General features: G+C 36.5%; 1 protein-coding gene and 1 long non-coding RNA gene across 4 annotated transcripts in view; one reads left to right on the plus strand and one right to left on the minus strand.

The window, feature by feature from the left end:
- Nucleotides 1-27,940, plus strand: part of wwp2 (WW domain containing E3 ubiquitin protein ligase 2) — a 172,115-nt gene that overhangs the window by 18,167 nt on the left and 126,008 nt on the right. For all 3 annotated transcript variants that reach the window (XM_073070281.1, XM_073070280.1, XM_073070279.1), the window contains exons 3-6: nucleotides 9,638-9,782; nucleotides 10,772-10,893; nucleotides 17,020-17,157; nucleotides 22,810-22,906. In XM_073070281.1, the coding sequence (XP_072926382.1) occupies nucleotides 9,638-9,782; nucleotides 10,772-10,893; nucleotides 17,020-17,157; nucleotides 22,810-22,906 (502 nt within the window). The remainder of the gene's footprint in view (nucleotides 1-9,637; nucleotides 9,783-10,771; nucleotides 10,894-17,019; nucleotides 17,158-22,809; nucleotides 22,907-27,940) is intronic.
- On the minus strand, nucleotides 9,961-12,113 carry LOC140740774 (uncharacterized). The gene is made up of 3 exons (XR_012101920.1): nucleotides 11,926-12,113; nucleotides 11,235-11,381; nucleotides 9,961-10,094 (listed from the first exon to the last, which is right to left on the minus strand). It is a non-coding gene; the product is annotated as an uncharacterized lncRNA (long non-coding RNA).

Genomic DNA, 27,940 nt, shown 5'->3' on the forward strand with positions numbered 1-27,940 from the left:
TCACTTCAGATCTTCTGCTGTGTTAAGCACTTGGAGCATTGCATAATTTCCTTTAGAAGTGAAAAAAGGTGTAGTATCTTTTGGGGAAATTTAAAGAAGGAAGGAGATGACTGAGAAAGGATGACTTATTAGGATCATCAAATGAAACTGTATGGTTAAGCTTAAAGGGAAAATAAAGAACAAGCATACCTTTGGAAGTGTACTTTAGACATCCGAGCAACCCGAAGAGGATGACAAAATCTTGCTTACAATTTGCTTTCCAAAGTCCAAAAAGGTTTGAGGATTTTTGAGATATGGTAATTATAAATGCATCAAAGGCACAGAATTTCTTCGTTGCATTATACCATCGGAAGAATAAGATAGTGATGTTTAAGAGGGTGTTAGACACATGAATATGCATGGAATGGAGGGATATTGATCATATATAGGCAGAAAAGATGTAGTTTGATTTGGCATTGTGTTTTCATAGATGTAAGAGGCCAAAGGACCTGTTTCTTTGCTGTACAGTTCTACATTCTATATTCTGTTACATACAAGACTAAAAAGAGGGGAGGCAGTTCTGAATTTAGTTTTGGGGAATAGAACTGGAAATTTGAAAGGAGTGTCTGTGGGTAAAGCATTTTTGTAGTAGTTATAGTAATTCAATTATATTTGGAAAAATGACAGAAGGAAATAAAAGTAAAGGTTTGAAGTTGGGCAAAGGCCAGTCTTACCAGACTGTAAAGCAATTTGGCAAATGTGCACTGGAAACAGCTACTTGTAGGTAGATCGTTCTTTGCTATGAGTAAAGTTTACTGTAAACCCGTTCCCACAAAGAGACTGATAGATTTTGATGGTCCCATGCAAAGAGTGAACGATAAGGAGAAGAATGGGGAAGTTATGTAAGGCACAGAGCTTAACATTGCAGAATATCTGGGTGAGTGAAGAAAGTGTAGGAAACAATTTAAAAGGGAAATATGCATGAAAAAAGTACCACCAAATACAATAAAATGTGCTTTAAGTTTCTAAAGAACAAAAAGATAACCAAAAACAGGGTTTATTAGAGTAACTAAAGCTGTCTTCATAAGAGGAATAATCTTATTTTCCATTTTCAGGACAAAGGTGAAATATTGTTTGGCATAAATGTAGTAAGAGTATTATTAATGGGCTTAGAAACTTGGGGTTGGGTGTAATATGTCCCATGCTTTTAAAAGAAGCAAGGAAGGATTTTGTGGAAACTCTGATAATGATTTTTCAATCTACAAGGATGATACTAGAGGTCTGGAGGACTGCAAATGGTGGACAATGGGAGGAAGAAATAAACCAAATGATTAAATGCCAGTTAACTTAAGTGTTGAGTGACTTTCTCAAATCAATTCCAAAGGTACTTTCAATCTTAATTTAAAATGGCACAGTGATCAAGATCAGTCAGCACAGGTTTGTTAAGGGAAGGTCATGCCCTACTAACCTTTTTGATGAAGTAACAACTGAGAGTGATGTGGGCAGTGTGTCTAATGTTGTCCTTGTGGAATTTAGCAAGGCCTTGACTAAGGTCCATGTGGCATACTATATAAAGATGTGAAAGCTTACAAGTTACAAGAGGGACAAAGTGAAAATGTTTATAGTTGATACAAAACTGGTTACTTGGTTGATAGTAAGTTAAAAAGTTTTTGCTGTAAGAATTTACGGGTATATATAGTTCAGTGAATTGGACCAGAAAAGTTAACAGGTGGAATTTAATGTAGCAAAATATAAGATAATGCAACACAGCAGGGGATATTATGATAAATATTGAGGAGAATAGAGGAAACAAAGGGACCATGAAGCAGAGATCTATGTATTACTAACCAGGCATTACGGTTGCATTATTTTATTAACTGGGGCAAAGAATATAAGAACAGAGAGGTTATGCCTGAGCCAGAACTAGTTAGATCACAGTGTAAATATTGTGTCTAGTTCTTACCGTATGTTACAAGAAAGATGTGATGAGACTGGAGAGGGTGCAAAAGGGAGGAAGGGTGATGTTGTTTGGAGTGGAAAAATAATAGCAATGAGGAAATATTGGATATGGTAACTTGTTTCCTTTGGTACAAGGATGATGGGAGGAAACAAGCTGTTTATATTTATGAGGAGTTGAGTGGATTAAATAGAAAGGCCCTTTTTTCATTTGGCTGAGGGATCAAAACTAGTGATCGTTTATTTAAAGTAATCAATAGAAGAATTAGAGAGAGGATGAAGAAAAGTGCATTTACCTCGGGGATATTTGGAGTTTGCAACTTAACACCTTCAAGGGTGGTAGCATCAAAATCCTTAATTACCTTTAAAATGTACTTCAGTATGTCCTTGAAGAGCTGTGGACCAATTCCTGGAATCTGTACAGCTCATTTTTGAACAGCTCAGTCATTTGGACCGAATGGCCCCCTTATTGTGATCCACACTTTATAATTTTTTCATCTATATCCCTTAAGTTGTATTGTAAGACATGACCCTAGTTTTATACTTATAGCCTGCAATTTCCGAGTCTGTGATTCAACCATATGTTTATCTTTTATATTTTTTAACGTTTGTTTCTGCACCTATGATTGATATGCGGGTGAATCTGTAGTTAGATAGGGCGACTTAAAGGGTGGATGACCTGTATTTTGTACGTGGCAGAATCTTGCTGCCTGATAGCTCCAGTGACCCAGGTGTTATCCTGAGCTGCCTGTGTGGATTTAGCATGCTCTTTTTCTGTGATTGCGTAGGCTTCTTCCTGCATTCCATTAAGTTAATTGGCTGTGTGAATTGTCTGAGAACAGGGAAATGGCAAAATAATCAAAAATGAGTAGATGGGCATATTAAAGAGAATAAATTGAAGGAATAGAGGTAAATAAGAGGGAAGAAAGGGGATTCTTGTGATTATGTTCTGCAAACCAGCACGGCATGACACACAAAAGAGATTCTGCAGATGCTGGAAATCCAGAGGAACACACACAAAATGCCATAAGCAGCATCTACAGAAATGAATGAACAGTTGACATTTCAGGCCGGGACCATCAAAACTGGAAAGGATGGGAAGGTGCCAGAATAAAAAGGTGGGGGTAGGGGAAGGAGGACCAGCTAGAAGGTGAAGCCAGGTGGGTGGGAAAATTAAAAAGGGCTGAAGAGGAAGCAATCTGATAGGAGTGGACCATGAAAGAAAGGGAAGGAAGGGTACCGGGGGGGGGGGGGGGTAGGTGATAGGCAGGTGAAGAAAGAGGTAAGAGGCCAGAGTGGGGGGATAGAAGATGGGGAAAAAACTATCACCCTGAGGGTCGCCTCATCATGGAAAAGAGGAGGCCATGGACCAACATGTCAGAACAGAAATGAGGATAGGACTTAAAATGGTTGGCCACTTGGAAATTCTGTTTTTGGTGTACAGAGAGGAGGTGCTCAATAAAGCAGACGAGAAGGGTCACCTGTGTCACAATAAATAAAGAAGTAATAAGATGGTTTACAGCAAGATTATATTTACAACTGTTGATTATCATCTCCTGAGTTGATGATATAACCAGCTTACATAGTACGTTGATAAAATGCTTAGATACAACAGCATGGTAGCGTAGTGATTAGCACAACACTTTACAGTACGAGCGACCCAGGTCAATTCCCACTGCTGCTTGTAAAGCATTTGTACATTCTTCCCATGACTTTCTGGGTTCTCTCTGGGTGCTCTGGTTTCCTCCCACAATGCAAATGCATACTGTTTGGTCATGGTAAATTGTACCATGATTAGGCTTGGGTTAGATCGGGGGTTACTGAGCGTCACAGCTCAAAGAAGCAGGAAGGGCCAATTCAATAATAAACAAATTTAAACAGGTCAATTTCTTCCAAAAATTTTTTTACTACATATAGTTAACAGCATCATTTTATATGAACTTATTTGACCCATGTTGCAACACTTTTATGAAACATGAAATTCAATTATAGTGCTAACAATCAAATTTCTAGTTGCTTCCTATGAAACTCAGTTTTATTTTTAAAAGTAAAGATCAGTTGCTGATAATTCATTTAAAATTGCCATTTCCTTTCACATCTGTTCTTCATGGTTTCTGTCAGGTTTTTGCTGCAGGATAATAATTAACCTCAATAAACTTTAATAATAAACAAGAGATTAAAAGAGTGAGATATGTGCAGGAGAAAAATGGCATTGTGGTGAAATGTAATCTAATGAGATGCCATTTGGTGGATTGCTACTTTGATGCCAATATAAACAATGAGAGTTTTATTGTGGTCCCAATTGTTTTAATTTAACATTCATTAATACTCAGGAGAATATACGATGCTAGTTATTTTGGAATAATACTCTGATTCTGAAGATGGAATGAGGTTTAGACTTTTTGCATGTTTGCTATTCACACAGTTTTAAGAACTGACTTTGGTAAATTTCAAGACTTTTTAGTTTATATATTGCAGTGAAGCCTACACATGGAATTTTGTTTGTTAAATTATTTTCAGCACACCTTCCTTGTTCATTCTCTTGCATTGCATGAGTTTGGATCTGTGTTATTATTTGTATCTCCAGAGTAATAAAGTCTTGAAGCTTTACATAGGAAAGCATTCAGTCCATAGTGCATGGGCCTAATACCAGCAGTCGGTCACCTTCTTCTTAGAACAGGGGTTCCCAACCTGGGGTCCACAGACCAGTGGGTTAATGGTAGGAGTTCATGGCATAGGAAGGGTTGAGAGCCCCTGTCTTAGAAAGTCTGTCATGTTTGAAATTGACACGCTTCCATTCAGGTTTTCTGGGTTCTAAGGTTGCTAATGAGGCCAGTATGGGCACCATAAATTAACGTGCAGGTGGGGTAGATGTTTGCAGACCTGAGCTTCCAAATGTCATGTTGCTTGTCGTTCGCTTGAGTTCCCTTGTGTAATAAATTACACAGCAAGAAGAACCTATTGGAGCTGAAGATATTGATAAGGAAATGAAATTGAACATCTTACAAATAGAAAATACACTTTTTATTATACTACTTTCATTACATTTGATAGAAATATGAATCATGCATAATCTCTGGAGCTTGTAGGAGCAAAATTGCGATTGGCATCTTAGTTTTAGGATTGAAATACTGCTTTGTGTTTGGACGCTAGAATTTCAAAGTACAGGCATTTTTCTAGAAGGTTTTGTATTGCTGTTTAGTCAGCTGCATAGGTCTTGTTATATTTCATGAGCAGATCCAATCTAAAGTAACATTCAGTATGGAATAATGTATTTTTATGAGTTCCAAAAACCACCTATAGTGTATTTCCATTTCAAAATGTATTATGGACTACTACGCTGAGCAATTTTTAGAAATTTGGTTTTCCTGATTCTTGCCAGCCTTTACTCTCAAAGGGTGTTATTAAAAATGTTTTCAGGGAAAAAAGGCACACATTGGTCAGCCTGCATTAGTGTCATCTTTTCATGCAGTTCTAGTTAGAAATGAGACACGTTTGTTTTCTTTGAAGTATGTTTTTTCAATTATAGATCAAATCACAGAAACCCATAATGTCGCAATATCCTCAATTGCAGAAAATCTATGTTTTAATAGCAGAAACTTACGATATAGTGAAGGCAGTTGTTTCCAATAAACATTACGAAATTGTTCTAGTAGATGTTTATATAGACTAATTTAAGAACCTGCATGCAAAAGAGTTTAAAGGTTCAATACTCATTCTCCCATTGGAGCTCATTAAATCAGCAAATAATACACCTAAATGTAGAACATGATCAACATCAGCTAATCTAGTGGTTATGGATTTGACATTCTACCATTAGGAAAGGGAACTGGCAATTTTCCAATTCAGTGATCACAGTTGAGATAATGCAGATGGTTGTCATGTGGAGGCAGGATCAATCACTCTTGACTCTATGGTTCAAGTTCAGAATGACTATCAGCAAAGTGACCTGCAGAGAGTCACCAAGGCACCTGGAATTAAAGAATTAAAGAGAGAGTTTTTAGGGAGAAATAGGAAATAGAAATTTGTTTTATCTCACATAGTTGTGTTCTGTTGAAGTTTTGTCATTCCATAACCAATTACTGGGGGTTTTAGGTCGGACTTTAGCAGTAAGTTGTGTTGGATGTTAATTGCAGCTGGAATTCAGAGTGAAATGGTGTTTGGTGTGTTTTGTTCTTGGATTGCATTGATTGATGATGCATATAGTCTGCACCACCGCCACCCCTTCCCACTGCCCTGTGGCCTGTGCAGTTTGCTTTCATCAGCTCATGAACATGGAATGGGCACATTGACAGGCCATAGCTCTTCCTTCAAGTGGTCAGATCACCATACGATGCAAACTCTGCAACCGCTCAATTCCTTAGCATTACTGCTTTGTGAATTTCAGGCAAGATATTTGTACATTAATATTATTTTTGGTGCTGTTTATATGGTGTAAATTACTATTTCATTTGTTTGTGTCACTTTTCTAAAAAATCTAAAAACTGTTCACGCACATGAAGCACAGAGACTAATTGCTACAATGTGAGTAAATTCACAAATGCATTATCTTCATAACACCTCAAATCCCTGTTCTTGAATATCTGCTTTTATGCTGAAAATAAACAAGCTGCATCTGGTCAGCAATGTAGTTAAAACCAAGAGATAATTGGGTAGGAATATTTGTGAACAGTTGGGACGATGGGAAGGTTCACTGCCTAAAAGAGAATTAAAGGTCCCTGTATTCCAGCTGCAGTCTATATTAATGCTGAAGTGAAAGCATCTGTAAGATGTGTGGGTACTCAAGCAGTTGTAGAAATTGTGGGGGCTTGCTCAAGGTACTCTGAAGTCTGCAGAATCAATCCATCAAGCAATCTGCACCTTAGAAGGTTTCACAAGAGAACTTACTGAGAAGCTTGAAATATCTTTTCCTCTTTGCTCAATAATCTGATGCTTGGTTCGTACAAGTATTAATTGGACATTGTATCTTGAATTAGAGAAGGGAGAGTATAAAATCACAGAATTCTGACCCCGCTGGGGGTTAAGGTGGGTTGTTTAAGCTCCTGCTAGATAGCATCTGTTATAATAAAAAGTAATGGGACGTGAACAGTATTCCAGCAGAGGAGCAATGCAATACATCTAAACTACTGATCCATTTAGTTTTAAGCAGGATGTCCCTTCAGTGCTGCTAGCCACGGGGAAATCCTCAATTTCCACCCAGCTTTTAATGGCATGTTAAAACCACTGTTCTCACAGTGCGAAGCTGATGTTGAAGCAATAGTATCTATGCTCATTATATAACCATTAAAACATCAGTTGGCTCAGTAAAGCAATGGCATCCTGTACAGCCTGTCTGTAGGTTATAGTAGTTCATTGTGAGTGGTGAATGAAGTTATCCATGCTGGTTCAGGAGCCAGATGGTTTTGTAGACCCGGCCATTAAAAAGGATATTAAGGTAAATGATCAAAGCTTTGCCAAAGATGCATCTGAAAGAACACCTTGGAGAAGAGATAGATGAAGAGAATTTTAGAGCTTTGGGCTTGGGCAGCTGATGGAGCCATTAAAGTTGAGGAAACAAAAGAGAAAGTGAAAGATAGAGAAGGACTTGGAGAAGCCAAGAAGATGTTTTGGCTGGAGAAGATTAAGCATAACGAAGGAAATGTCCACAGAGGGTTTTGATAGCCAGGGTGACTGCCTTCAAAGTGAATTTTACTGGACTGGGTCAGCTAGCACAGATGAATTGAGACTTAGTGTGAGTTGAAATGGAATTCTGTAGTTCATCTTAGAATTAACTACATCGTTGAGTTTGTGTGTCTGTTTTGTCCTCAGATAATGGTAGAAAGAGGGTAGTTGATAATTAAGAACCAAAATCAATCAAGGATGCCAGTAGCAATTGCTTTGTTTTTCTGGATATTTACTGGGAATTTTTTTTTCATTCAGTACAGGATGAAGTATCGTAATGGATCAAGGGTGGAGGGATTTAGCGAGGAGGTGGTGAGGCAAAGTGGGCAACTGTAGCATTCACATGAAACTTGACATTTGGTTTTGATGTTGTCAAGAGTCTGCACAGGGAAAAGAATAGGAGGGGCCCAGGTGCAGTTCCTTGGGGAAGTTGAGAACCAAGCTTACATCTTCATAGACCTATTATTAGTTCTATTACGCATGGAATTAGCTAGAGCATTGGTCATTCCAATTCTGAATTGGGAACATAAGAGCATTGAAGTCAGACATAATTTGAAGGTAGTGCAGCACCAAGGACTTTGATACAGTTCAGCTGGCATTGTGTTTTGATCTGCTGGATAACAGCGGCAGAATTTTTATTAAAATGCAACACCAGGTGTCGCTACTACAATCAAAATAATGTGAAGTCTTTATCAGACATTAAAGATGCCAATTGGTTCATTTTCTTCCCTTTGCAAAAGATTCATAGTTTCTTAAGAAAGTCTGTCAATGAATAGTATAGAAGCTGCTTGTTTCAACAGAATTAGAAAATTTAGTTGATGTCAATTCAAATCCTTTCTTTAAATTAACTTGCACCTTATGATGAAAACATTTTCGCTCTTTCTATGTTTTTCAACAGCTTTTGTTTTACTTGGCATTCATTGAGCTCAAAGTTGTTAAACCCCAGACAGTGAAATTGTTACTAGTGGAATGGATTGTACTCAGAGTATATTTTTTAAATGGTGATCTCATGTTGAGCTGTTAACCTTGTTTGTATAATGTCTGTGCACTGTTGAGTTTTGCTTTTCATTGAATATATATCTAACTTTTCAGTGTGAAAGAACAATTAGCATTTTACCTTTGTTCTCTTTGCTCTACTTGTAGCTAAAATCAAGGACATTACTTGGAGTTATCTAGCAGTGTCATTGTGAAGTTAGTTGTTGGCTGCTACATGGGCATAATTTTCAGATTATTCTTTCCTCTGCCAATTTGTTGTTACAGTAAATTGCCTAGCCTCTGCTTAGTGCCTCAGAGTGGTGGTACAATTAGGTGGTACCTTAGGTTTCTTTAAAGTATTTGTTCTTCCTTGTTCAAGACAATATGAAATATGCACTACACGCAATATGCCGGAGGAGCTCAGCAGGGCAGGCAACATCTATGAATGGGAATAGATAGTCGGGTTGAGACCCCGATAAAGGGTCTTTGACCGAAATGTCGATGGTTTATTCCCACCCATGTGTGCTGCCTGACCTGCTGAGTTTCTCCAGCACGTTGTGTGTATTGCTGTAGATTACCAGCATCTGTAGTACTTCTTGTGTCAATGTAATGTGTACCATGTGCATAAAGGACTTAATTAAATCTGAAGTTTAAGAGTAAACTAATTGCCTGGATGAGATCATATTGTGCTGTATGACCACAGGCTAAGAACTAATATCCCATGACTTTACAATGTAATGCACTGATATACTGTAATCTTGATAGTTTTTTTTAGTTTGGCCCATGTCATAGGAAAAGTCTAATATTTTCCTGTGTTTTCTGTTTATCTTGAACTATTCAATTATTTTAAAAATCATTCATTTTGTTACACTAATTTATCTTAATTATAACAAAAGTGAATACTGTATGGGTTTTCATGTTGAAATCTGAATACTCAGTATTTAATTTTGAATGCTTCTAGTAACATCATTGGAACTGTGAGTGCAAGGTATTTTAAATGCTTGGTTGTTCTTAATTCAGTTATTCTTTGAAGGAAATCATGTTTACATGTAAAAAATTGTTTCAGTTTTAAAAGCTAAACTGAGAGTCCCAAAACCAACGAGAATTAGTTGCTACATAGAGGTGACAGTTGATGCTCTGCATGATGAAGCCAAGAAGACGGGAAAGCGAAACGGCAACCTTCATCCACAGTGGAACGAGACATTGACTTTGTAAGAAAATTTACTTTTTTACTGATCTGGGTTAATTTGAAATCTTAATATATTTTTAAGGCTAGTGAAAATAGAAGGGGATGTAATGACCAAATTAAGCCAGCTATGTGGTTAGCAGTCTCAAGGGAAAGCTCCAGTGATCTCCAATTTGCAGGTAAGTATGTCCTGGTCTTGCACAGTGTCACCATTAGTCTGGGAGGAGGCTGAGTCACATCTGTCAGTATTCTTCATTGTTGCTTTCCAAATTGCATCCACTGCTAGAGTATGATCGTTCCATGTTTGAGATTGGTATGTCTGTGATCTTACTCTAGCCTGTTGGGGCAAAGGATCAGAAAGAAATTGTTAAAAATCTGAAATAAAAAGACATCTGGTTTACCATGATGCTGCTTGGAATGGAGGGTATTAGTCAGATGTTGTACAAACTTGGGTTGTTTTCCCTGGAGCATCAGAGGCTGAGAGAGGAGACCTGATAAAAGTTTATAAAGTTATGAGATGCATTGCTGAAATAGATAATCTTTTTCCCCACGGAAGAAATATTGAATTCTACACTTTAAGGTGAGGGTGGAAAGTTTAAAGTGGATCTGTAGGGCAAGTATATTTTTTCCGCAGAGAGAGAGAGATAGGTTCCTGGAACACACTGAGGTGGTAGTGAAAGCAGATATGATAGTAGCATTCAAGAAACTTTTAGATAAAACATGAATCTGCAAGAAATGGACAGAAATGGATGATCTGCAGACAGAAAGGATTAGTTTAATTTGGCATCATGCTTGCACAGATATTTTGGGCTAAAGGGTCCATTTGTGGGCTGTCTGTTCTATGTTCTCTCTGTTCTGTAATAGATTCTCTCAGTAATTGTTTCAGGCATCTTAAGTTTCATGTAAGATATAATTGGAATATAAACACCTGCTCTGGAATTTCATGGTGATTTTAAATTTTCCCATCTGCTTGGAATTCTTCAGATTTTCTCAATCTATTTTTTTAAAATCCAGGAATGTAACACCACAGAGCCGATTGGAGTTGAAAGTGTGGAACAGTCATACCATGAAAAATGAACTATTTGGCAATGTGTCGATCGATGTCTGTGACATTTTAAAGAAGAACAATGGAAAGTGTGAGTTTTTATTTATGTACAGTTTTGTTGATCACAAAGGTGATTTAAATTTTGCTTGATTACTTTTAAGTAACTATCATGTGAGTAGCTGCTAGCTTCTTAAGGGTACTTAGCGAATGGGCAATAAATACCAGCCTAGCCAACCGGTCCTATTAATGAGTTAAGGTAAAAACAGTGGACAAGAGGATATTATTGGCTATTATATTTGTGTACTAATTACATTTACTAATGAAGAAAACTTAAGAATGCACTTTGCATTCAGAATATCTGGAGAATAGTTCAGGCATAAACAAATCAGCATTCAAAGAAGCGATTATGATGCAGGACTTGCCGATGCTTACTTGAGAAGATGGTTACTTCAAGAGGAAACCCGAGTCTTCATGATATTGGTGTTGGCAGTTGTGAAGGTGTGCCTGATGTCTTGGAGATTGTTGCAAAGCAGTGCAGAATCCAATTTAATTTTCATGAAGCAGTTAAAGATCTTCCTTCTTTACAATTTAACCATTTAGAGAGAAATTAGAAATTATTAGACTGCATTGTTTACAAACTGATTGATTCTAGGTATGGCTAGTTTGTCCCATTGTTGAGTTTGTTCCAGCCATTTGAGCTTAGAGGACTGAGAAGTGATCCAAAATACACTTTTTTAATAAGCAGATAATCAGCTGCAGCATCTGTGAGATGACACGGTTTGGGGAAGAAATTGCCATAATTTTGGGTCAGAACTTTGCATCAGGACTGTATATTATTAAATCTTCCCTTTTACAAAATCCACCACTCTCGTTGGCTGTGGCTCATGATTTTGACTTTCTACTGCTCTCTGAGATGCCTTTTATATCAAAAGATGTTATGTTAATATTTGATAAGAATGAAATTGGGTGGGTTATCCACTATAAATCTTGGCACTGGATTCTGATACATTCAAGATCAACCATGACCCAGTTGTCCTTGCAGAACTCTCTGGGGAATGCTGCATAAATTGGAAAACATAATCCATAGATGTTTTAGGTAATTGCAAGAAACCGTAACACTCACAGAATCACACCTTTCAGCCAATGTGCCAAAACCTAGAAGAAGAGATCCACCAGAAATGGAGTTGGTGCAGTTGTGAATATTCAGTGTTAACTCCGGGCATCTGGAGTCTCTTAGGAGGATAGTTTTTCTTCCTTCTTAGCTCATCCTGAAAATTTCAAAGATGATGATTCAGTAAGATATAGACAGTTTCAACTTCAACACTTCAATATGTACCGGTAATTATCATTGAATATTACAAATACAGTAAAAGAAGTAGACGTAACCACGCCTTTAGTTTACGACACATAAAACCAGTTTTGCCTGTATGATCCAGGTTGGCTGTTGGTTCTTTGGTTATCCTTCACAAATCAACACTATCCTTCCAACTGCAGTACAAATAAACATCAAAGAATGATCAGTTTGCTTTCATCAAGTGACCTTTCTAAAGCCAGTAATAGCCTAACCGACTGAAATAATATTTGTCTGCATTCTAGTTGATAGCTCTCCAGTACTGACTATCATTGTAGTTTGTGTATCACTACAATACTGGATATCACTACAGTTCATTCTCTCACTGGGATATTCTGTTTACACCTTTCTGAACCTGTATTTTTAAGACTGATGCCTGTCACTGCAGATATATCAATTTCAGTTATTTGATAATTGGAGGGATGGTCCAGGATAGATAAAGCGACTCTGAACTGGGCATGTGTGACGTGCTGTTGGTAATCATCAGCAAAAAGATAAAATTCTTTCCAAAATCTATTAGATTACATACTTCTTCCTTTACACTTACAGTCAAACCAGGAAAATTAGTTCAATTGATTCATTAGGTATGCTTTAAAATGATAGTTGAACCCAATGAAATTACAGTGCAAGGTTGTGTGCATGCCGAGTAGTGGAAGAGATGTATAATAGAGCTATGAAATTCTACAACCTACTGATAATCAAGGCAACAAGAAAGTTCACTTGATTGGTAGTCAGTTACTTTTCTAAGTGTGTGAATCATCTGTAATAGTTGGGCAGATGTCAATGCTGTAATTGCACAGGAACAATTTGGCTTGGAGGATACAGGTCTCCCAGATGACAACTGGGATGTTATCTGAATGCACAACTTTAGCTTTTGCTTAATCCTGTGCTCATTGGAGCTTCTTAATACCTCGTGGAGTGAATTGAGTGGGCTGAAGGCAGGATTCTGTGGGGATGTCAGGAAGAAGAGAAAGTTGATCTTACTTGCGACAGATGTTATTGAAAATGCTTCCATCTTGCCTTTGGTATTTACATTCTATACCAAACCATTCTTGAGGATGAGAATGTTCTTGGAGCTATGTCCATATGAGAGTTGGTTGAGTGAACTTAATCTTTTCTCCTTGGAGCAATGGAGGATGAGGGGTGACCTGATAGAGGTGTATAAGATGATGAGCGGCACTGATCGTGTGGATAACCAGAAGCCTTTTCATGGGGCTGAAATGGCTAACACGAAGGGGCATAGTTTTAAGGTGCTTGGAAGAAGGTATGGGGGAATGTCAGAGGTAAGTTTTACATACAGAGATTGGTGGATGCGTGGAACGTACTGCTGGCAACAGTGGTAGAGAAGGATACAACAGGATCTTTTAAGAGACTCTTAGATAGATACAAGGAGCTTAGAAAAATAAAGGGCTATGCAGTAGGGAAATTCTAGGTAGTTTCTAGAGTAGGTTACATGGTCAGCGCAACATTGTGAGCTGAAGGGCCTGTAATGTTCTGTAGATTTTTATGTTGTATGCTTACTCTTCTATTGATGCCACGGTTCATGGCGATATGTGGCTGGGTTGCAGAGTTTCAGTCTGATTCTTTGGCCATGGGATCAACTCTGTTTATTTCATGCTCCTTTTTTTCTATTTAGCATGATATGATTCATTTTTGCAACTCCCCTTTGCATTCTTGCATATGTCTGCTGTGCTTTCTGTTTGCCTTTTGTACTCTACATTGAACTGGAGTGGATCTCCTGGTTTGATTTATAAAAGTGTTTTTCTCCAGATTATTTTTTAACCAAGCTCTATTACTGTATGAATATAACTTGGCTTACTTAATGAAACAAACTGTTCTCTGGGAAATGGTTGTGGAGGGACATATTGTTCCAAATTGAACTTTACTTTTGATGCATTATATTTTTGTTGCTGAGATTAGTGGGATGTTTCAGTAGGGGCTGGGTTACAAACAAATTCACTATGAATATGTAGTGGCCAACACTTCTGAAGTTGTGCATATTCACATGCTCACTCACATTGCTGTTTAGTGAAGTCTGGAGAGTAGAGCTTGCTGGGAACAGGAAGTGATTGTCAAAAAGCTACGTGCCAAGCAGGATAAAGTCCCCTGGCATTTTATCAAATGTTGGTACACTTTGATTGCAATGTGTAACATCGACAAACTATACTGTAGTTACTTGCCTAAGCTACTTTAACAGAGACCTCTGCCACAAATATGGGCAAGTACAGCAGGCATATGAGAACACTACCACTATAATGTATGAACCAGTGATTTGGAAATACAGGTTTCCCCCGCTATCCATAGGTAGAGAGTTCCTATGAAACTGTTTGTAAACCAAAATGTCGTAAAGCGAAGAAGCAATTACCTTAATTTATATGGGAAAAATTTTTGAGTGTTCCCAGACCCAAAAAATAACCTACCAAATCAAACCAAAATAACACATAAAACCTAAAATAACACTAACATATAGTAAAAGCAGGAATGATATGATAAATATACATCCTATATAAAGTAATAATATTGTATGTACAGTGTAGTTTCACTTATCAAAGTTGGGAAGGCAGCGAGCCAAAGTCGATTTGGAGAAAAAAAATTGGCACGTACATGCATGTGTACGCATGTACACGCATGCACAAACAACTGCCTGCACAAGGTTTCACGGTCATGGTAGTCTTTCTCGGGGTGAACACGCGTATAAAGCGGGAGTCTTTTTTTCGTAAAAGCGAAAATCCTCTTTGGTTAGCGAAAACGGGTACTAATGTAGGTTTTTCGTAACAGCAAGTTGTTGTAAAGCGAACGCTCGAAAAACAGGGAACACCTGTATGTTGCTAGTCTTTCATTGTTGCTGAGCCCAAATTCTGGAACTTGCTTTAAGAAGTTTTGTATCATTTTGATCAAAACAGTCACTCATTTGGCATTTCATCCACCGCCATGACTATTCATTGAGTTTATTTACCGATTGATAAATGTGTACCGAAAGAATCAATAGATTCTTTCAGCATACGTTTGGTCCATGAAGATGGAGTTGAGATTGATCATTCATGAAAGTCTTCCCTTTTTTTTTCTTCCTAATCAATCAATATTTACTTGGATCTGTTAGACTAAATGGTTAATTCCAGTGCTGAATGTTCATTGTAATTCTCTGCAAGTTTCATTTCTGATAGTTTAATTTAAAAATCTGATATTAAAAAAATATTGTGCATTGGGAATTCTAAGAGTAAATATTGGTAGAGAAAGTATTCCCTTTCCTCAGTGCATTTCCAAAATCCTCATCTTTTCCCCTTCCTCTTTCTAATACTGTTCCCTTCAGTCTTCCCGTATGTCTTTACTTTTTGTTCTGGTGGTGATATACACTGGGTCAAACCCATCATCCAAGTTTCATTTTTCAAGATCACATATTGGCATGCTATTTTCTGCAGGGGATATAATAAATGAGTTGGATTCGGCACCCATCGGTACCTGTCATTGCTTCCTGTAGCAGTCAGCAGATTCTAACACCCATGCATTCTCTTGCTTAATTGGAGCTGAGCTATCTGCTACTCTGTAGCAGGTATTGACTAACTCAACACAAACCAGGATTAAACTGCACCATCCCATCCATTCTGCTCAGTTTAACCATCTGTTTCATTTAACCATTGAGGTTCTTTCTTGAAGATAATTGTACACACAAGGGAGAAGATGGTAGTATTCTGCAAAATATCACCACCTTTTAAATGGGTAGATTAGTTTTTTTTAGTTTCTCTTTAATTATTGAATTTATAGGCAGTTAAATTATCCTACTTTGATGCCTTAGATTAATGTTTTGAATGCAAAAGTGTATTTCATGGCAGTTCCTGATTGAGTGAAGAAGATTATTGGTTGGATGAGGACATGGGAATGATTTTTAGAGGAGGGAGATTTTGTTGGATCCCAACCTAATCCCTCTTGGATAAGGTCAGAGTTGTATTCAACTCTGGTGCCAGTTGCTAGTTAAATACATCGTAACTATTTACATCCTCATATGAATAAATATTACATGATACCCTAAGGCTGGGGAACTCTAAATGATCTAAATCATTGCCTTTAGGACAAGTTGGCACTTTTCCTGACTATATAGAACATAATGTTTCACTTAAGTAATGTATTTTTGTCAAGGTATTAACACTTGAAAATCTGGAAAAAGGTTTCAAGAATAATATTTAATATATCCACTGGTATTGTAGTTTTAGATATTAGAAATATTTTGATGGGTAATACATTAGAAGCTAAGTACATAATAAAAGCAATTTAGTCCACATAGTCTGTTGTGCTTTGATTTTATGTGCTATCTTTAACATAAAATGCATATTAAGTACATGGAAGGGTTAATTAGACTGAATGTAGAAGCGTTTTAAATGCATTTTGTTGGCTTTATCAAATGTTAGTGAAACAGTCCAGGATTAGTGCCTTCTGTAAATATGTTTTGTCTTGACATGTGCAACACTCTGCAGTCAAAACTTATTTGTAACATGAGGACCAAAAACAAAATCAGATGCTCCCTGAGAGGGATTTTAGATGTGCCAAACCACACTATTGCAAGCCAACTCAATTGGTCATCTATGTATCCTTGGACTTAATACATGGCATGAAACAATCATGCAGACAAAAATTAATAAAACAAATTAACTTCCATTATTTCTTAGTGTACTGTTTTGAATATTTGGAAATCTATCTGTATGCATTCAGCTTTAATCTTAAAAAAGTAATTTAATTCAGTTATTTTTTAGAAATGGATTTTTATTATTGAAACTTAGTGACACAAAGCTGCAACAGTATTTTCTGTCTTCATGCATGGCAGAGAAACAACAAGTTGAGTCAATTAATCTTTCTTTTTTTTCTTGCTCACAGTGGAGAACATTCAGCTAAATTTGAACCTTCAAATGGGGAACAAAAGTAGTGTTGTATGCAGCGGTGAATTGACTGTTTGCCTGGATGGCCTTAGTGTTGACTTGGGAAATTTGCCTAATGGCACAACCATGACAGAAAGTAAGTTCTGCACACACATGGTTCATTCTGAATCTCGGATTGAGGGTGATGGGTCATACATCAGCAATTACTTAATGCACCTTAATTGATTTGCACTTTTTTTTTTACTGAGAACATAAGTTTTTTCATAAAGATAGTATTAAAACTGGTAAGTTTTTCCTCCAAAAATGTTTATAATATATGGTGTTTTGGTTGCAAGATTGCATTTATTGAATCTACTTGTAGCTCTAATCTGACTAATGTTTATTTGCTGATGACTTTTTCTAGAAAATTGATTTGGAAAATTAATATCTTTAATATTTTAAAATGTGCTATATTTTAAAAGGTGCTAACAAAGTCTTTTAATCTGTTTAAAAGCAAGCAAAACTTGCTTGAATAATTTATATCATGAAAATTTCATACTTGTAATTTATCAGTTTTCAACAGTGTTTATAAACAGTCAAATTTTAATAACTTGAAGAAAATTATTAAAGAAATGTTCAAAACTCAAGATAATTACTAACATGAAAAGTTCTACAGTTTCATAATTTCGAAATTTTCCAAAATACTATTAGTTGAATTTTGTTGACAATATATATGAGTCTTGCCAAATGAAATATTCTCATTACATTAACAACATGTTGCAGTATTACTTCTCAAATTTAATTCCAGCAAATATTTAATTGCTTAATGTTATTATAATGTGAAATGTAAGTTTCCTCCTGTAGAAAAAATAGCACTGGTAAGCATGAACTTCACACAATTGTATTGGGATAGAAATGTATTGCAGAGCATTCTTAAAAGTTTGATAAAGAATGGAGAAGATATTTACGTTATTAGAAGTGAGAAAATTACTAAGATGAAATCAATAAATTAGAATTTAAGAGGAAAATAGAAAGCAATGTTTTGTTGCACCAGTTAGCTTCAATTACAGAAAAATGGCACTAATGTGGATTTGAAATATCTTGTTTTTACATTTTTGGATAAGATTCATAAAGAGCCTCAGTTCAAGGCCCCTTTTCTTCCAGTCACCCAAAAATGATAGCAAGATGGTGGCTTTGTGAATTCCTTTATGTTTGTGATTAGTTATTTTCTCAATTTGTATCCGTATTTTAAGTTTAATTGTATTTATTAAAAATGCCTTTTTTAAAATAACAATTCACATTCAATTGTTTTGATTTCTGGACTTTAGAAGTTTGTGTACCTAGAGCAGCAAATTTCTTTGCAATGGAAGAGCCATAGTCTCCTTCACTCATTAGGAGACCACTCATTGTTGTTCTCCATTTTGAAATTAATAAACTTGGCAACAACTTCCTTAGCTGCTGTTCTAGACTGAAACATTTTGTTTACATATAATTCACTGATAAGCATGAGCTTCTAACTTGGTATCCCCTTCAAAACAATTAATAGCTTCTTCCAGTTCCTCTGCTGCTGAAGGCTCTTGGTTGGCCTTAAATCCTCTAAAATTCACAGTTTATCTAATTTTGCTGCCTATTACCATAGTAACTTCTCCACACTCATAATCCTTGACCTCACAGACCTCGCCCTTCAGACTAATTTAAAATTCTCACCTGAATATTTAAATACATTTGTTATATCATTCTCCCATCCACTTCCATTTCTAAATATCTTCTTATTCCGAACAGTATATTAGAATCTTCACCATTGCAGCTGAACATTTACCTGCCTGAACCTCACTCTAGAAGTTTTCTTCAATCCTCTTCACTGTTTGCTCCTACATTGAATCCCCTGCATTTGCCACTTTGCGAATGTGGCTCAAAAACAAAGTTTTAGTTGGTCATGTTTTCATGCAACATCTTGTAATATTTATCTGTATTTAAAATACTATATAGTGTGAAGATGACAAAGCTTTCTCCCTAAATATTCAGACTTACGGGTATCAAGTTACAATCAGAAATTATACAACTGCAATTGTATTCCCAGGAATTTAGTTGGTGACATGATTAAAGTTGCAAAATAGCAAACTACAGAGGAAGTTGATTGTTTGTCACTTTCTACTTATCTTTACTATCTGGAAAAAGGGGGACACCTCTAAAAATTATTAGAGCCAAGCCTGTTAGAGGTGAAGTTAGAAAATATTTCTAAATATAGAGTAGAAGATTATCTGAAACCAGCAGGATACTTCTAGATTCTCAATTTTAAAACTAAGATGGATAGATTTTTTGTTTAATCAATGTATTATGGGATGTGGCACAAAGACTAATGTGTGGAATTGGGTCACAGTTCATCTGTGATCTCACTGAATTGTGGAATAGATTTAAAAGTTCAAATTACTTGCATTATGAATTCCTAATGAGCGAAGTTATTGGGCTGAAAAACATTCTCATGATAGGTTTTTAAAGGCTGTAAATTGAAGTAAACAGCTTCTGTTGTCTGTGCACTTACTACACAAAAAATTCCATTTGATTGCTTCTAATTTTTTAGCATCCTCATTTGCACATTCCTCCATGACTATCTTCTCTCATCCCCTCCATCTTTACGAAGGAAGGAGGGCAATAGACAGAAAATCATGGGTCAGTTAACCTGGTTCAGTGGTTGGGAAGATGCTGACGTCCATTTATTAAGGATGAGGTTTCAGGATACTTGTAGACACATGCTGCTTTGTCACTCACTTCTGCTGTTTGCATGATTTGTTTTTTTTCCTCTTTCTCTGTGGCTGTGGGGGTTGGTCTTAATTTTTTAAAATTGGGTTCTTTTGGGTTCCTTACTTTGTGACTGCCTGTTAAGCAAACAAATCTCAAGGTTGCATCATTTATACATTCTTTGATAATAAATGCACATTGAATCTTAAAGAAAAATCTTGTCTGTTAAATCTGTTGGAATTTTTTTTTGAGGAAGTAACTGGTAGGATAGACAAAGAAGAGTCAGGGGATGCTGTTTACATGGATTTTCAGAAGGGCTTTGATGAGGTGCCACTTATGAGGCTGCTAGGTGAGATAAGAGCCCATGGTACAGGAAAGATAATAGCATAGTTAGAAGATTGTCTATCTGGCAGGAGGCAGAGTGGAAATAAAGGGGCCTTTTCTCATGGGCTGCAGTGACTTCTGGTTTTCTACAGGGTTCAGTGTTGGGGCAGATTCTTTTCAGGTTGTATGTTAATGAATTGGATGACGAAAATGATGGCATTGTGGTGAAGTTTGTGGATGATACAAAGATGGGTGAAGGGGCAGGTAGTGTTAAGAAAGCAGGGTGTCTGCAAAAGGACTTAGATTTGGAGAATAGGCAAGAAGTAGCAGGTGGAATATAGGCTAGGGAAGTAAAAGTATAACAATAGTTTCTTAATTAATAAGGGTGTGAAAGGTTACGAGAAGAAGGCAGCAGTATGTGGTTGAGAGGGATAATAAATCAACCATCATTGAGTAGCAGAGCAGACTCAATGGGCCAAATGGCCTAATTCTGCTCCTTTGTCTTATGGTCTTTTGCAGTAGGTTTATTTAAATTGACAACACAAAGTGGGAGGAAGGGGTCTATGTCCTAAAGTTCTCCCAGCTTATTTTTCCTGCTGCTTATTATCAATCCATTTCATGATTTCAATGCACAGTATCTACTTCTCCACAAAGTGGACAAATATCATATTCATCTCCTGCCAAAAGCCCTTGTCTCGGCAAATGGCTCCTCAATCACAATTGGTTTTGATGTCAAATTTCCAACAATAGAAAAGTATCATTTCCTGCACTGGACCATTTGAGAGCTTTCTTGTTCAGTCAGATTTGAAAGTTCTATATATATCTTAAAACTAAAGATCATTGACTGTGTGTCATAAAAATGAAGGACTTTAAAGATATCCCTTGGTGCTTTAATTAAATCAATTTATGTAAGTTTTAGTTGTTTTCTTTTCAACAGAGATTTGAGTGATATCCTAATGGGAAAGTCTTGTATAAACATCCGAGCACAATTTGAATCAAGAGTTTCAGATCCATGTATGCTAATGATAGCCAGTTTCTGCTTTGTTATATAAAAGTGAAAAATAAGATTTAAAAGGTGTGAAGCAGTATAAAAAGGTTTCTTTTGATTAAACAGGAGACTGTGTTTTCCGCCATTAGGCATCCAATGCTGAAAGCTGCAGGAAGAAGCTATTTCTCCATAATGCTAAAACCAGAAATTACAGGACATACTTTTACTTAAAGCTTCAAAAAACATAGAATAACTATCAAAACCTGAAACATTACTATTTTTTTTCTGTGTCCTAATGTTGTATGGTTTGTTGAGTATTTTCAACATTTTCTATTTTTAGTTCAGACTTCCAGCAAATTAATTATCTTTCTTTTGGAGCACTTTTACGTTACTACTTTGTGGTATCTAGAGGAAATAAATTTTGAATTCTTGCAAAAATTAGATTTTCTATTAGTGAAATAACCTTGCATTGTAATAAAAGCTAATGAGAGACAGTGATAGAATCAATGTCTATCAGTCATTTCTAAAGCTCCAATGTACAGCTCTTGCTTTTAAAATTATTGGCAACAGCAATCTATTTTTAAGATCTTTAAAGAGTTTATTTGTTCAAGATTTGCATTATAATATTTTTAATGTTTTATTTGGGTAAGTACATTTTCTCCATTCCACAAGTCAAATAAAACTGGCATTAAGTTGTTTTTATCCTGTAGAGTGTATGCTCTCAGCTCCTTTTCTTGTTGTGGAGAACTGAAATAACACAAATACTTAGAGAAATTTAATGAATATCATCTGTAATTTTCAAGGCTAGCCAACAAAATATGGTTAAAAATATCTCGCAATATTTTATTTAAGTCCTGATGTATTCGGAACAATGAACGCACTGGTAACTGATCCTCTCTATCCCACGTTGTTACAAAGGAAAGATATTCTCCACAGTGGCGAACTCAGTGGGTTTTTAAAAAGTTATATGCTAATTTTGGCAGTTAACTTTATGAACTATTCAAGTTTTTCTCTAAGAAGGAACATAATTTCTTTTTTTTCTAATTGGTCCAAAGTATAAAATATCTTACACAATATTTTGTATTACACAAGCTTATATTTAATGTTTATGTCTTGGCTTGCAGGGCTTTCTTTAGATAACATTGTGTTTTCTCACTATGACCTTTGATTATATATTTTATTTATTTTGGATATCTTTGAGTTCATAAATTATTGAAATAGTTTATAATAAGATTAGCCATTTAGATTAGAATTTATGTTCATGAAATGTACAAGTTTTTGTACAACGTTAGGATACCAACCCTGACGTGAGAAAATTCCTGTGGAACATTTCTGAATTACTCTTCACTCCTTGCATTGATTGCAGTGTCTTGTGAAATTTGTCATCCTAATAACAATATAAAGAATACTTCTGTATGTTTGATGTGCAAAACCTGTTAAGTATTTTTGTTCAGGAGATAATGAGTAAACTTCACACCCAGTTGGTTGGTATGTTTTTTGCAGTCTTCTTGACTATAAATTAGTGGTCTGAAGTATATTGTGCGTTGAAGCAACAGAAACCATGCATGGTTTAAAGGTTTAAAAAGTTGAAAAGATTTGCATGCATTAAACTAAGTAAATCTGAATCAGTTCAGAGCCAGCTGGAAGTAGTTTATTCTGAGCTGTAGCTTTGTGCTGAGAAGGCATGCCCTTTGCCAAGATTATGATTAACTGCTTATTATGTCTGCTGGTTTTAACGTATTGATATTTCTTCTGCAGAATTCCAACAAAATAGTAGAATTCATCAGAGCACAAGTGAAGACAATGATTCAAAATCGTTACTGTCATGTACCAGTGATTCTCCAGACAGATTACGGTAAGAGACTTAAAAATAATTTTATTTTTTCTTCCCAGATCTTTTCCCCCGAGTTAACCTTAAAAAATGTATGTTAATGTATATGTCTGGTTAGTTGGTTATGTGTACAGGCGATTTTAACTTTGATCAGGTAATTCATACAAATTGATTATGTTCCTGACAAATAGAGTTGAATCAGTATTTGCTTGAGGTAGCTATTGCAGTATTCTACATATAGTTATTAAGGAATTGGAGATGTGGAGCAGGAGGCAGTACTGCTTTGACAAAGTGTACCAAAATTCCATACACAACCTGATGTGCTACAGAAGAGTTACTGTTTTATCCAAATTTTTGAAGAAAATTGATAATATAATTGTGAAGTGAATTTACATTTTTGTCTTCTATTTTCCTTTCACCTTGGTTTGATGTTTTCTTCAAAGAAATCTATGGAAAATGGAAATGAAGCAGATTGTTTTTCTAAAATAAATTTACTTAATTATCCAGACAATAGTTTATAATCTGATTATTTGAGTGAATGTGTGAGATAAACATCATGTTATTTGGCATCAACAGAAATAATGATCTTTCTACATTTTATATTAGAATAAACTTTCTGAAGGCAACTGCTATTAATTGGTTTAAGATGGTATCTGAGATGCATTAGTTTCATTAAGAATGTAGTAGAGTCAATGAACAGTATTGATTGCTTAGATTTTACAGCTGTCATTTGCTGCATTAATATGGCAGTTTAGCTGTAAGATTCAAATCTAAGGGAAGATGATTATAAGGTCAAATATACAGTACTGAAAACTGATAGAAAGTAAAGCCTTAATCTTTTAATTCAATATTATCTAAACTATATAACCCAGCAAAGTTTTGAGTTCTGCATTTGTTGTATTAGATTGACTTGTATGTTGCAAGGATCTATTTATTTGGCAAAATGTACATTAGCAGTCAACAAAAGTCCCTGGTTTTTGATAGCAGGGTTGATTCTCTATTTGCCTGTGGTGAATGGGATGGAAACTAAACCAAGCTGCACTGCTGCCTCTGATGGAAATTCAGTAGTTTCCATTGAAGGAAAAAAGCGTAAGTGATCAGGGAAGTGAGGATTGCACTTAGCTGTAATACTTTTCTTGCAGCAGCTTGCCAGCCTTATGAGTATTAAATAATAGAAATTGCTATGTGGGCGTAAAACGTAAATAGAATTGGGGTAAGTCGTTCTGGGCTCTTATGGCTGCTCTGCTATTCAGTAGAAGTATGGCTGATTTTTTTTTACTGAGTCCCATTTTTCTATGCTAGACCACATTCCTAGATTTCTTAATTTCTAAAATCTCCTGATTCATGTCTTGAGTGTTCTTAGTGATTTAAGCAGTCATGAATAATTATATTGCAGGGAAAACTATTGTCACTCATCTTTGTTGTGAATGGTTTGATCTTTGGTTCTGGAAAACCAAGCCAAATGACATCAACTCTACTTTACCCTATTAAGCCATTTAAAACATTTTGTACCTCACATTCTTCTAACCTCAAGAGTTCATGTCTAGTCTATTAATCTTTCCTTTATGACAAACTGTAGCCCTTCAGTGTATTTTTGTATTTAAAATAGGGAGGGAAGGGGAGAAATAAAGGAAAAATATATTGTGTAGAGTATAAAGGCACATCTCCAACAACTAAATTGATTCACAAATGTAGAGCATATGCAATGAATGGAAGCAAACCAGAATTATCAAAAGCAGAAACTCCGCTGCCATGAAGTCTGGCAATGAAGCTCCATCGTGGTTTGTGATCCTGAGGTATTTCTGTGGGAATTGTCTATTAGAATCTGCACCAGATTACATAGGATCCAAATCTCCTTAAATTGCAATGGAGGATTAAACAACTGTAGATTAAAAGGAAAGGGGTTAGTAACTTCCTTTATTTTTTAAAAAAAGCTCTGCTTTTAAAATTTTAGTTATGTTATTATGAAGTGTTATTTTTAATAGTCACATTTTTAGAGTTTCTTTATTTTTGCTAGTTTACAAGTGTCTTTGCATGCCAAAGGCATTTAAAAACTATTAAAAATTCCTCAGAGCAAAGCTGGGAGTGGAGCTTTACAGGCTGTCAAAGCTTTGAATGAAGTTTTGGAGGTGGCGTTTCCTTACTTCCTACTTGGAGGTCTCATGGCTCACAGCCCATGTCACTGAAGTCTGGAACCCACCCATCCCATGGTGCTAGAGTGCTATGGAGATAGGATTCTTCAGATAATTATGATTGTTGGGAGACAGTGGGTAACAGGCTTACGTTAGTAATGTTTAGATACAATCTTTCATGTACCTTGCCATTAGTCCAAATAATAGACTAATTGCATATGGGGCTGCTTAACAAGATAAGAGCCCATGCTATTACAGGAAAGATACTAGCATGGATAGAAGATTAGCGGTTTGGCAGGAGACAAAGTGTCAGAATAGAAGGGGCTTATTCTGGTTGGCTGTCGGTGACGTGGTGTTCTATAGGAGTCGGTATTGGGACCGCTTCTTTTCATGTTATATGTCAACGATTGGGTGATGGAATTGATGGCTTTGTGGCCAAGTTTGGAGAAGATACAAAGATAGGTGGAGGGGCAAGTAGGAGGCAGAGAATCTGCAGAGGACCTGGACAGATTGGGACAACGGGCAAAGAAGTGGCAGTTGGAATATAACGTAGAGAGGTGTATGGTCATGCACTTTGATAGAAGGAATAAAAGTGTAGATTATTTTCTAAATGGGTAGAAAGTTCAAATAACAGAGGTGCAAAGGGAATTGGGAGTCATTGTGCAGGAGTCCCTTACAGGTTAACTTGCAGGTTGAGTCAGTGGTAAAGAAGGCAAATGCAAAGTTAATATTCATTTTGAGAGGACTCGAGTATAGGAACAAGGATGTGATGTTGAAACTTTATGAGGCTTTGGTCAGGCTATACCTGGAGTATTGTGAGCCGTTTTGGGCAACTTACTGGAATTGGAGAAGATTCAAAGGAGTTTCATGAGTGTGATCCCAGGAATGAAAGTGTTAATATAGGAGAGTGTTTGATGGCACTGGGGTTGTACTCATTGGAGTTTAAAAGAATGAGGGGGTATTACATTGAAACCTATCAAATGTTGAAAGGCTGAAATAGAGTGGATGTGGAAGGGATGATTCCTATAGTGGGTGAGTCTAGGACTAGGGGACACAGCCTTGGAATAAAGGGACGTCCATTTAGAACAGCGATGAAAAGGAATTTCTTAACCAGAGGGTGATGAATCTGTGGAATTCATTGCCTTGGATGGCTGTGGAGGCCAGGTCATTGAGTGTATTTAAAGCAGAAGTTGATTGATTCTTGGTTAGTCATGGTGTCAAAGGTTACAGGGAGAATGCAGGAGAATGGGTTTGAGAGAGATAATAAATCAACCATATTGGAATGGCAGAACAGACGATGGGCTGAGTGGCCTAGTTATGCTCCTAAGTCTTATGGTCTTAAGTAGCTATTTTTAACAATGTTATTTGTGCAGCTTTGAATGTAGGAATCAGTGCATTGCACTTTTCTCCCAAGGAGATTTTGAGAATATAATTTGTCCTCTGCCCACTTGATTATCTCTTCCTATAATAGAGGTCAAGATAGTGTGGCTATTTTGGGAAACAGGTATTGGACATGCGAGACATGACTTACCCAATGGAGTAGACTGATAGTAATTAAGGCCTCAATGTTTGGATGGTTGATCTGGGAGAGAATGCTAATACTGATGAGCTTATCCTGCTAATGGATTTGGAGAATTTTGTGTTTGTGGTATTGCCCCAGAGTCCTGAGTTGCCTAGTGTAAATAATTTAATTCTCAGAAGTATATAGAAAGGCAGGGATCAATGCTGCCCAGGGAAACAATCAAACCTGATGATTTCCTCCAACATTTTGTTTGTGTTGCCCTTATGTTTTATGCTGGAATTAGGATCTCGATATTCAAGCACCCTTTTCGTTAGTTGGCTGTAAGCTGTGCTGGCACACTGAAGGTGGTGACGTCCATATTAGCTGAGAGAAAGTACTGATGACTGTACATGGAGTGTCAGCCGAGGTTTTTGTCTGTGGACTGTCAGCCTAGTCTTTGGAGTGGGATGAACCTTGAACCTTCTGAGACATTAGAGAAGAATCAACTAAACCACAGCTGAAATTATAAAATAAAACTGGACCCCAAACATGTTACATGTTGAGCACCCCTTATCCAGAACTCCAAAATCTGAAACCCTCAGGCATCTCTTTTTTTTTGAGTGCTAACATGACATCATAATTGGAAAATTCCACAAGGCACCGGGAAAGTTCCCAGTTGATGCACAGGTCTCTGCACGACACAGATATGTAATGAACAGAAGTTAATGAAAAGTAGAAAAACTGTATAAAGTGAAAAATGAAGATCTTGATCATGTATTGGAAGAGTGGATTTGTCAGCGTCGGTGTGAACATATGCCGCATAACAGTATACTGATCTTGAAACCAGCAGATATCTATCATGGCAACTGAAAATTGAGGATAATTGTGAATATTCAGCAGGCTGGTTGTAGAAATTTAAGAAAAGGCATGGCATTACATTTTAAAAGATTCGTGGTGATAAAGCACCAGAGACATTCATTGATGAGTTTGCCAAGATTGTCGCTGATGAAAATGAGTTGTACCAGTTCATAGACTGGTTATCGGAAGCACATAAATTCAGAGTCTGAAATGATAGCAATGCCAAACAGCTACTGGGCAGCTGAGGGAGTGAGAGTTATTAAAAATATTATATAAAACTACTTTCAGATTATATATACATAAGCTGTATATGGATTTCGTGTTTAAACTTGGATCCTATCCCCAAGGTATCTCATTATATAAAAGACAAATACTCCAAAATCCAAGAAAATCTGAAATCCAAAACACTTCTGGCCCTAAACAATGCAGATAAGGAGTGCTCAACCTCTTGTTTATTGCAAATCTGTAAATGGAAGTATACAGACCCTTCTTTGCGACAGATAGCTGTTGTGAGTCAACAAATCTGATTTGATTCGGTCAGTGACTCAGCCTACAGAGGCTGCATAA

This window comes from Hemitrygon akajei, chromosome 17 (assembly GCF_048418815.1).
Source record: "Hemitrygon akajei chromosome 17, sHemAka1.3, whole genome shotgun sequence".
Lineage (NCBI taxonomy): Eukaryota > Metazoa > Chordata > Chondrichthyes > Myliobatiformes > Dasyatidae > Hemitrygon > Hemitrygon akajei.